The sequence below is a fragment of the Battus philenor genome, unplaced genomic scaffold (genome assembly GCF_028537555.1).
Source record: "Battus philenor isolate CCGP_79_NKW_IND1 unplaced genomic scaffold, ilBatPhil1.0.hap1 SCAF_23, whole genome shotgun sequence".
NCBI lineage: Eukaryota > Metazoa > Arthropoda > Insecta > Lepidoptera > Papilionidae > Battus > Battus philenor.
The window spans coordinates 5,178,085-5,190,409 of record NW_027181686.1 but is presented as its reverse complement, the minus strand read 5'-3'; the positions used below and the strand labels follow the sequence as shown (position 1 = coordinate 5,190,409).

Below are 12,325 nucleotides of genomic sequence, written 5' to 3'. Positions count from 1 at the left end.
GAATTAATTATTGCTTACTATCATCTGTGCCTTCAGACTTTGTACTGCCATAAGTTATTGGTCTGTCGTATACGCGTTAAAAGTTTAAAATAATGCAACATATTTAAGAGTTATAAAGGATGGTTGGTTATATGTGTAAAAGCTTCAAAGAGATGATAAAAATTTCGCAAATTAGATGACTCCTTATCAGATTATCGTAAAACGCCATAAAACAAATATTATTGACTTATTTACATTTATTATTTTGATCATATAACAAGCGAGATGTATAAAATAAAAAAGACGCCAAATTTAAATTAATTATTTATTAAAAAAATATGAAATTTTCAGACATCCATTACAATTACTGGCAAAGAGAGCACTTGTTAATCGAAACAAAATACAAATGTTTAATTTACAATTAAAATCATACTTTTTCTGTAACCATGATTGAAAACTTTTGTTCTCGCAAAAATATATTAATTATTATTATCCACGACAAGTTGCTGGAATAAAATAAAACAAAATTTTTCTTTTTATATTCATAATAAAATACTATCCACATTTTAAATCACACAAACGCACTTAAATATTGTTTCTTACAAGTAAAATTCTTTATGACCTATGGCAAATAATAATCCAACTAGATTCTTATATTATCTATGGCAACCATTCAGCATCGTCGTCGGGTTTGGCAGAAAGCCGGTTGCCATAAGCAACATGCGACGCGGGCGTTTCAGTCAAGTCTTCCTTGCTGTCAGTGACTTTGTGATACACTTTCTTACCAGCTTCTACCACATATTCTACACCATCGGCTGAAATAAATTATATTACTATTAAATCAAATTTAACTTTAGTATGGACTGGAAAATCATTTATAGAAAAATAAAAATTAAAGGCAAGTATTAAGCTTCTTGTTTTCATATTTGCGTTACGCTACAAGAAAAGTCCTTAAAGGAGAAAAATGGAAAATATTAAATACCAAATATTTTTTCCCATATAAAATATTTTGTTATTTATTATAAATAATCGCATTATTACTAAGTTAAGCAGTGTATGAAGTATTAGTAAGTATTATTTTGTTCGTTAAAAATATGTTAAATAAATAAAATACTTTGATTCATGTTTTATCTATTTTTAATTATGCGATCTGACTAACAGGTGTATTGATTTGCAGAAAATTATACTCATGTTTAATATGAAGTTATCTTTAGAATTCCTCAATTTTAAAATAAAATCTAAATTGAGAGTTTTCTATGCGATGTAAATGGATCGAAGGAATTTTTAAAAATAGTGTTTTTATTTTGATCGTGTAACTAAATATTGCCGCGTTAAGAATGCTGAGATTTGCTGGCTACTAATTAATTTGTTTCCAATTATAAAGTCAAGTTCACACTGTCAAGTTCGTGACATACTTTCGAAGGCAATCGTTGGTTCGTTGAACGATTTGATTACTCGACAGCGTTTTTAAAACAAGCGAAATAAAATTAAGGCACCTTTTAAGCAGAAACAATAATTATTTGGCACAATTAACTGACTTCGAAATTCAGAGTCCACATGAGAACCGATTCTGTTTACATTAATTAGTAAAACATTGTAGCCTTATTTTTTAACCTATTTAATAGGTGTTTAAAAATACTGAGAGAGGGGAGTGATAAACTATTTGACACGACGAGACATTCGTTTCCAAAACTTTAGGTAGGAAAATATAATAAAAAGGGAAATTAAAGGGTAACAAAAACGTAAGCTATGTTTCGAATTGTTATAAAACAGTTGACAAGAGCCTGTATCTTAAATGTGATTGTGCATTATCATCGTCATGTCGGCCAATGGATACCTCTGTAAGGCATAGGTCTCCAAAAATCGCCACGATTATCTTACGCATCTAGCGATCTTGACTATATCTTCTATTGGTCTTAAGAACATTTTGCACATTATGACTGAAACAAATTGTTAATCATCATCATCATGTCAGCCGACAGACGCCCACAGCGGGGCATAGGCCTCTCTGTTCACCACGATGACCGGTTCTGCGTTGCCCGCATTCAACGATTTCCCGCGACCTTGTTATAGAACTCAGTGTTCGCCACTTTAGACGAGAAATTTTTCGAGATACATCGGTTCTTATAGAGATCTCATTTCATATCCAATCTCGCAGCGAGGCTTCGAGCATAGCACTTTCTATTGCCCTCTGGGTGACATTGAGCCTTCTTATAAGGTTCATCGTAAGTCATCTCGATCAGTACGTTGGTTATCACCAGCAACACACTGATCAAAGACCATCGTTACGGTATTTGTTAATATTTACCAATAACTACACCGGTCTTCCTGACCGCTTCGCCGATGTTGTGCGAGGAGAATGTGTCGGGGTTGATTTCGATGTTAACGCCCTCGGTCCCGTTCGGGTGCTTGGGGCAGTCTTTCTGCGATATGATGGATAAATCGTACGGATCCACACCGAACGCAGCCATCTTTGACCGCATCTGTCAAAATCAAAGCGTTACGCAATTTATTTAGCTAGTTTTATTTCAAAAATCTATTTATTTTTATTATAAATAATATGAAAGTGAAAATATATGACCGCGGCGACAACACAAAAATTTAAATTTTAACACGTATAAGCCAAAGTTTTAATTACGTTCAAAAGTGTTTGTGTGATCTAAAAAATTTCATTAAAATTTCTAGAAGGTAGACGTCATCTGTATAAATCTTCTGTTATTGGTTGCGTAGAAAAATATCTCGCAATGGGTAATGTGTTGTGGTTTAGCTACTTATGTAGGGTAGATGCAAGACATAGACGACCCGCAAAGATCGACACAATGACCGATCTTGCGCTGCCCGCAAGCGGGGACTTCCCGCGACTTTGTCGTCGTACACCTAGTGGAGGACCAACCCACGCACCAAAGGCCTCCGGTAGCACGAATTGTAATCCGCCCATTGCCACATCAGACGAGCAATTCAGGCTACGTTTCCTATTTCCGATTTGACCATCTAATTTTTGTTTGTTATACTTGTAAGTCTGTCGGTGAGTATAAATAATATTGTCGCGCCTAACAGCTTTTAATTATAAAAGATTCTCCAAAACTACGTCGCATTCATAGTATTTTGTAATCATAAAAATTATATTAGGGATGTCGGTAGTGACATACACTATTATATTGAAACAATACCAGGAGTAGTTTACACGTATTTTATATTTATTTGTTTATGTGTTTCCTTACTTTAGTCATCATTTCAGCCGTAAGACGTTTACCTTTGGACATAAACCTCCCCTGTAGTTACAAAGGTACGATAGTAGAAGAAGCCTCGTACAAAGAAAACATTATTATATAGGTTGTGAATTGTATTCATCGATATTATATTAGTAACGTGACCATAGATGATCTTAGCCTTTAAAAAAAATTATTGACGCTATTTCTCCGACTTGTAAATGCCACCGATTCATAAAAAAAACTGCTGTTTATTAGTATTCAAGACGATGCCAATTCAATACAATATAAAATTAAGAGTTACTACAAGCGGAGAGTTGTACCTTATCAACAAACATCTTATCGAGTTCCTTCGTGCGTGACAGTATCGTGGCCGAGCGTCTGTGGGCAAATGCAAGCTTCTGGCACGTGAATATGGCGGCGTATGTCCCGTAGTCGGTTGATAAAATTGTGTAACTCGCTGATCCCGCAACGCCTGCGAAAAGAAATATTTTTTAGTGACAATTTTACTCACAGGAAGTCCCTTGTGCGAGATGTAAAAGATTCAAGCCCCTTGTTCCCTGGACCATCGAACCCGCGAATACTGCAAATGTCATTTAGACAACAGTGTAATCAAGATCTTAAATTTATTCCTTAATTTATTATTAACTGTACTTCTACGCAGCTATACACCTATTCCCCATTACAGTCCATATTTATTTAAATTCCCTCCGCCTAGAACGCTCCATGAAGCAACTTGTCGGAAGGAATTTAAAGGTCAAGCCGAAAAGCTCGGTTTCACCTTTGTATCAAATTAAAAGAAAATAATTTTGTCATTAAATATTTATTCTGAAGTGTAAAAAAGAATCACTTAATTTTTACAAAGTTTCAATGTGACTACGGTCACAGGGAAGCGATTTGAAGGTGGACTCGACACGAGTCGCCCTTTCGCCTAAACATAAAATATTTATTTTCATACGCGAGCGAAGATATTTTAAAAAGGTTAAAGCGGGGCATGGCACATAAAAGGTGGGAAATTCACTGGACAATCTGAGCCATTTTTCAAAATTTGTAATTTTTAATGACTCGCCATTAATAGGTATAAATAATACAGAAATTACATTAACAACACACATAAATAAAAGAACATAATGTATTATTTATGAATTAGTAATTAAACGAAATTTATTTCACTTGCCGTAATAATTCTTTAAAGTTTGGTGACAGCACTTGATCGATGTTTGAATATCAGGGTAATATTTTCATAAATATATAAAAAAAAAAATTAAAAGCGATCTCTGGTAAATTTATCGAGATCTACAAATAATCTTTCAAAGAACCACATTTGGCTCGCGAGTCGCAGGTTGGCCACTCCTGTTATATACCTTCGTTAGGAAAAATTATGTTTTAAATAATATTTGTTACTCACTCAAAGGAAACCGCACTTTCATTCTGGCAGGCACTGCCGGATCAGGCACGGTAAGTATCCCTTTATATCTGTAAAAAATAAAAATTTAAATATAGAATATTCCAGAATACAAAATTTTATACAATTATAATATATTAGTTCGCCAGCATTCCATGTATAAAAACTCTTCTCTTTCAACTTTCTCAGTGGCCTCGACGTTCTACAATCTGTAATAAATAATCTGGAACTAATTTGTACATCCTTAAGTACTTCGGCGACGTTGCACGGAGGAGGGCTAGAAGACGGTCACCTACCCACAATGCGCAACATAACCGTGCACGACTCCTTAAAACTTTCAGAAAATAGAAAAACCTGGTGAAAAATAATAGTGAAAACTGACATGTTTGGCCACGAGGAAGCTACTAAGAAAAAAGATTTAAATCTCATTTTAAAAACATCACATTCATCATTTCAAAAACTTCTTACTATTTCAAGTTTTCACCGTGCAAGTGCCGGATGCATCGCGTTGTAGATGGAGGAGCAATAAGTTTCAAGAAGCCTGCTGACAAATCTTTGGCGATCGTCTTTACAGAACAGATTCCTCGTTTCTCGTTTTCCCTAAGTTAGGAAAACTTACCAAAATTTAAATGAAGGTTGCTGCTTTAAAAGGCAGTCCCAGAAAAAAAAAGTTATAGAAAGTCACTGTTGTAAATCTCGCTTGTACCTCGACCGTATACAAATTCACTATAAATTTCTATCTAGTTAGTTAATAGAACTGTGGGATAGACTGGAACTAGAAGTGTCCTTTGAGGAGAGTCCTTCTCCACTACGTGCATAAAGCGGAATTTTGAGTTTTTCGGTCACAAAACCAGGGAAATCGGTGACATTTAGAAAAAAACTTTTGATCTCCGAATCATAGAAATCGAAACATGGACGGTGACCACGATGCCTCATGAGCGTGGTTTATCATAGTTGCTGTATGGCACAGAGGTCGTATCATAATGCACAACTAACAAGGACTACGATCCTCAATAGCGAGGGATACAACGCATAGAGATTTCTTTAGCACTAATGTAATAATTACGCATGCTGGTTTACCATATTAATGTAAGTAAACAAATGTGTATCACAGATTGTTAATAGCATACTTTACAACAAACCTATAATCGTGGTCAAGTGGTGTCAGTCCCAGAATAAAGTGCTGGGAGACTTGTTCGATCTCAAACTTGCCGGGCTCGTCGGTTCTTGAGAAATTGTACGTGATGCAGTGGGAAGCGGTCGAAGTTTTCTGTATCACGTACCAAAGTCCCAGCATCTGCAAAAAGATAATAATCTAAGATAAGATATCTATTACACACAACAATGACTCACAATTACACAATCAAAGAGAAGAAGATAAAACGAAACAAATTTTTTTAAGAATCTTTTAGAGGTACAATTGATTTATTGTAGTAATGTAAAATGGGTTATGATTCAGTGACAAGAATCACCCAGGGGGCGAAACTTGATGACGATTTTCAATCATGACTCTGCAGACCGCCATCGGCTGGTCAGTAGCAGAAGCAGAGTGTATGTGAGCCTAGTCCAGTAATAGAGTGTGTGACCCATTGTGTGATCCGTGTAAATAATTTTAAATTCAATAATATAGGAACATTTTCTTTTTCTATTAATCAATGTCCTATTATAATACAAATCTTTTTAATGTTGGATACACAAGGTTGTCTTTGAGTAGGGGAATGCGATATGACCATCAATTGTATTTCTGTAATGTTAAAAACATGTTATGTTTTGAACTGAAAAATATAGTAATAAATAAGTAAAATAAGTACATAGGTCACGGATTATAATTTTTACAATGTACAAGGATTAATTCATAATAATAATAATAATAAAATATTAATAAATACAGATTGATTGATTGATTGTAGTATACTTTGGGCATTAGTTATATGGGATTGCCTTTGCTCGCAAACAAGTTCCCAAAGGATGGACAGCAGCGTTCGCTGCGTACCATAATACAACACTGCGATCGCCAACCCGCCTGCCAAGCGTGGCCAATATCGTATATCTATAGATATCTTTGGTGGAGGCCTATGCTTTGTAATGGGCGTCTATGGGCTGAAATGATGACGATTGTTTACTTTATCTATCACTGCAGACTTTCTACTGTCACAAAGTGGTCAAAAGCCTGTCGCATTTCAACGGAAAGAAATTAATATTACATATTTCAAATTACTTAATACAGTGTGATTGGAAATAGGTGTAAGGCTTTTTGCTGACAAACGAGTTATGTATTCAGCCCTTTAAAATTTACAGGTGTAAATTTTAATATATATATATATATATATATATATATATATATATATATATAAAATACCATATAAACTTTCTAAGCCTTTACTACTACAATGTACGTATTATAGGATTTTGCATACTATTTATGCACAACATGTATGCAATAACTGATTTATTATAACACTTTAAAATACCGTGTTTAACATAAAAAAATACGAATAAAATATAGTTACAGAAATATATTTATATTTGGAACATTCAATAGTTTATTTTTTTCTCAACTCATAATAATAAATATTTTATTACATTTATTTTTAAAAACCATAAAACTGAAAAAATTTTGAGTTGTGGTTAATTTTAATTGTTTTATTAATGAAATGGTGTGTGCTTAATATGGGAACATCTGGGAACTTTGATATTCGTAATATTTCTTAAATTTAATAAAAACGACGATTGCGCTAAGTTTATTTCACCTGTAATTTTATGTTCAAAAATAAATAAATTATTAACCTAACATAGAAGGTTCAACGATCACGTAACTAAATCTAACGGATAGCGTATACTGTTTAGTGATTCACAAAAAGTGATCTTGCAATCAGCAAATAAATGACCGGAAAGCGGTTAAATAAATATTTTTGTTATTCAATCAGAGACGGTCATGATTCATCGTTTCATATCGGCAGTCGCTTCAAGTTACTTGTGATTTATTCCATTGTTCACTTATTAATGAAATATGAGAAATGAGTTAGTCACATTATTCACGACGGCAAGTGGGCTTGTTCAGGTTCGATAGTTTACAGGACAATCTGTTATTAGTTATAAAAGCTGTAAAGCTTTTTTCTTACAAATTAACTGTGCATTCAACCCTATGAGCTTTTACATCTATGCAGTAAACCGATGGTGGCGAAGGCATTCTACCACTCTAAGCAGCGTCATTTGAATCCGTTTTCAAGTCCCCACGTATGCATCTAAATGAAAAACTAATCACAGTGTATACTGTAGGATATCAATTACACTTCGCTTTCAATTTTCTCGCAATCTAAAAAGAAAGATAAAACGTTCACGAGTTATTCTTCGTTGCTAGTTACAAAATTTGTTTACAATATAACTGGGGCAATTTGCGCGATATTATTTCAATACTCGGAACAACATATACATTTGAATAATTTTATTCCACTTCTATGTTATAAAAATCCAAGCAACCAGCATATTAATTAACTAGCATCTAAAAGAATTACTAGGAAGCGCTATCACCAATTGTGTAACGAACTTGTAAAGAATTATAAAGAGATGTAAAACTAACTTTAATATTTTCTTCATTTTAATTTTTTCACTTGTTTCTTTATATCAGAGCAACTGTCGCGACGGACTCAAAGAATGCCCCCTCAATCCGCCTCGGCGGTATAATATCAAAAATTCCTAGCTGAATTCTATACAGCCGAAATGATATTCCTACAAAATTTTAAGCCTTTAATCTTATGGTTCCAGGAGTATGAGTGATGAGTTTCACATAAGTGGAAATCTGTTATATATATCCTATCGTAAGTTACATGTATGTGCGTGTGTATACCTTGTGTTAAAAGATGGCACTAATAGATACTTAAGTATTGTCATTATCTGATGTTATGTTTAAATCTAGACGTTCACTTGCGTGGGTAATCACGTGTTATTACTCTTATCTTAGTTCGCTGGTTGAGATCTTTGCTCTCGGGAACACTATTATCTTAATGTATCTATTATTAGTGCATACAGATAGTGCCAGTGTTGCCAGAGGTAAATTAATCCAGCCCTGCTAGCGAACCATCATTGAGTTGATTTTAAATTTAACATAGCTTAATTGAGCTTATGGCCACAAGCAACACCGGAACTAAAAGGCAACAGCCAAATGTCATAAAGTTGAGTTATGATAAATTAGGTGTAACACGCCCGCTTCACGATGCTCGCACTGTTTGGAGGAATAATTACACAAAATTCATTAATAATTTAATACACGCGGTCAAATTTTTGTGGACTTTACAATGTTTTGAACGCGCTTTCAACGTATCTTTACGGGTAGAAAACCGACCATTTCTAGCTGGCCTCTACTTCATGAAAGGAATATTCCTACAGGATTTCAAGTATCTAAGCCTTACAGTTCCAATAATATCGTGATAAGACGGTTTACGTTTGTGGCATATGTACAGGTAATCAACCTAATTATATAGATATAGGTGTAAAGGCTTTAGAAGGGTGAATAAATAGCTTATTTGTCGATTAAATTATTTAAGCCTATTTCCAATTAACCTGTATAAAGTGATCAGTCTAAAATATGTTGTATGTTACACCATACTTTATATGTTGTTGTAAAGACAGACCGATAACTTCTAGCAGTGTAGTCTGCATTGATAGTAAACTAATTAGTTATAATATATATATTACTCAGAATTTTGTTAACGCTTTTTTATTATTATATTACCATAGCTTATGATTTTTGTAACCATTTATATTTTAATAAGGCGTACCATACATTATTTGAAAGAAAATGAGCTATATACATTAACCTATTTAAATCTTTTACATCTATAAGCAATCACCCTTTACAGATTAACAACTAATTTTATATGCCTAACGTCTTTCACCAGTCGCTGTATAAATAAGCATCTTTTATCATGGGTCATGTTAAGAGTCATCCACAATCTAACAGTATCTGACAAGATATAGTCTAAAGAGACTAAAATTATTATTTCGAATACGATAGATGAGTTTGTCCATTATTTAGTAATTTATTTTACAGCACGCATATTAATTTAACAAAAACTTGTGTTTTTAAACCATAATTTTTTTACAAAAAATTGCAAATGACTATTTATGTCATTATGGCCGATAAATAACGACTTAAAGCCAACATTTTAAACTGCCGTATTCGTTGATCATTGTGATATTTGTTGACCGTTCGATTACATGTTATTGCCTTGAAATCTATAATTAATTACATTTAACAAATATCACTGATGTTGAATGTATTAAAATAATAGAAAAATGTTCTTTTGCTATCCTTTACAAAGCGGTATTAGAATTTTGAAATGCATAAATCAGCACTGCATTATGTTTACGCTTATGTTCTTAAAACTTGACCCTACCCCAAAAAAATATTAGGTAAAACTTTCAGAAATAGACACTGATAAAGCGTTGTAGTAATTTTCTTTTTATTAACAAATACACGACCCTGAGAATTAAGTTTTGCCAATTATTCTAGTACTTTGTTCCACGAAATATAATTTATTAATTACCGTTAAGTGCTTTATACAAATGCTATATGCCCAGTTATTCATAAACAGATTCATTACTTTTTTGAGGCTGCAAAAATGTGTTATATTACTTGCATAAAAACAAACTTTAAATGTACGAATAAAATTTCATTATTATTAGACATTTTAAATTATCACATCACGCCTAACCAATTTGTTTTCCCTATATGTAAATAGAATAAAATAATTTAAAGGTGTTATTTATTAAGTCGCTTATTTATTTAATTCATCATAATTTTAAAAAATATGCATTTTCTTCATCCAAAGATTCTAGTGCTTCACTAACCTTGTTCATTTCAAATCCAGGCATAGGTTCAACGACAGGGCATGCACCCAGGTGATATGTATGTCCGACAGCACCCCCGATAACCGCAAACAACCCCAACACTATTAATGGACACATTTTAAAAACTTTAAAATAATATAGAACAACACAAATACAACTTCCTTTGAACGCGAGCTGTCGCGTACTGGCCGCTGTGACGAGCCGGTTAGAATTTAAATAACAAACACAAGTCAACGGTGAACTTTGTCGCTCACAGCTTAAATGAACCAGTTAAGTTTCCTGGAACTATTTTTGTTTACAAACCACTGATTTGTCAATGGAGGAAATATTAACTTTGATATTAAACATTGTTATACTTATAAATGAATACATAACATAATTTATTTAAGACATTTCATGTCTCTTATTTAAATGTATAAGGGATTACATCCGTATTACATTATGCCATTTAGCTGTCCCTTTTACCAGAAAAAGTTTCAATGAAACTACAAATACATATTAAACAATAAATAATAATTCCTTTAGTAAAAATCTAAATAATTTAGTTTTAGAGAATGTTGTTGTACAAAATACTTAAATGTATACTTATTTCACTATATACATTGTTTTATTTATATATTTTATTAATAGTAAGTAGTAATAATATCCTTATGAAGTTTTTTCTAAGTTTTGTTGTTAATAATATTGCCAATTATTGATACGGTATAACATTTTTATTTAACTTTAAAGACGTGACAGGCAAGACAGGTTTAACACGATGACAACAATTTGTGTAATTCATGCTTTTTATGGTTATGGTTTACCGGTCAGACCTAAAAAAAGAAAATTGATACATTAATCCTGAAAATTATTTTAAATTAATCAATGAGATTTAAATAACATTTAGAAAGCAAGCTATAGGTGAAAAGGTTTTTTTTTTATATTTGACCTAAGAATTCGTCGACATCAAGTTCAATGAACTATCATCTTAAGTAAATAACAGGAAATACGCAAAATATCTCCAACCTTTATAAAACAAAATAACAGATGAGCATAAATTTTTTAATTAGAATTATTCGAATAATCGCATTTACGGCTTATAAAAATAAATTGCTGTAACTATAATACCAAGAGTAACTGCATTTTATTAGCGGAAACCATCTTTGGAAGTATGATTCAGAGCTATCGTCAAGCAACCGCAACCGCAACACTTTGACCGATGAGTAATATTCAAGCGTACTAGATAACAGAGTTACTTTTTGGAAACAAAAACAAATTATGCTTTGATGATTCATTGTTTGTATGAAATAATAACAGTCCAGAATTCGTGATTTTTTTTGTCGTCATTTACAAAAGCCATTTACGAATAGAGCCTATTGTTTATCCAAATTGTAACGAAAGACTGTTATGTGTTTATAATTATATATTTATATACGGGTGATTGGTTATTGGTAAAAACGTTAAAGATTAAAAATATCCTATGCTTTCACCTTTAGAATGTTTTTACACCTATAGGAAATCACCCTTTATATTTATAAATTTATGGTTTTGTATAATAGTTTTACCCTAATGTATTATACAATTTCATCTGAAGTGAGCTTGTAGAACCAAGATTTTTATGTTAATTATAATCATTTTATGTTAATAACAGCATAACTAGCCAGATAGTATAAGGGGGATCGGAAAGTAATGTTACTTTGTAAAGTTAAATTCACATGACATTTTAACAAGTTTTTATTTCTAATCATTTATTTCTAATATATTCACCTTAATTATGAACAACTTTTTGCCATCTAGTATACAAATTTTCTAACCCGGGCGGTAAAAATCTACCGGTTTTTCTTTAAAATATGTCGACAGAAACGACTTCACTTTTCGGTCCCGCTGTTATATACATATATAT

At 32.6% G+C, this 12,325-nt stretch overlaps 1 protein-coding gene across 1 annotated transcript; it reads right to left on the bottom strand.

Annotated features, from left to right (window-relative positions):
• Positions 1–323: 323 nt before the first annotated feature.
• Positions 324–10,633, bottom strand: LOC137924069 (apolipoprotein D-like). The gene is made up of 6 exons (XM_068767388.1): positions 10,444–10,633; positions 5,736–5,890; positions 4,597–4,664; positions 3,512–3,663; positions 2,288–2,462; positions 324–794 (listed from the first exon to the last, which is right to left on the bottom strand). The coding sequence occupies exons 1-6, from the start codon at positions 10,558–10,560 to the stop codon at positions 640–642; spliced, it is 822 nt and encodes a 273-aa protein (XP_068623489.1). The 5' UTR covers positions 10,561–10,633; the 3' UTR covers positions 324–639.
• Positions 10,634–12,325: the final 1,692 nt, after the last annotated feature.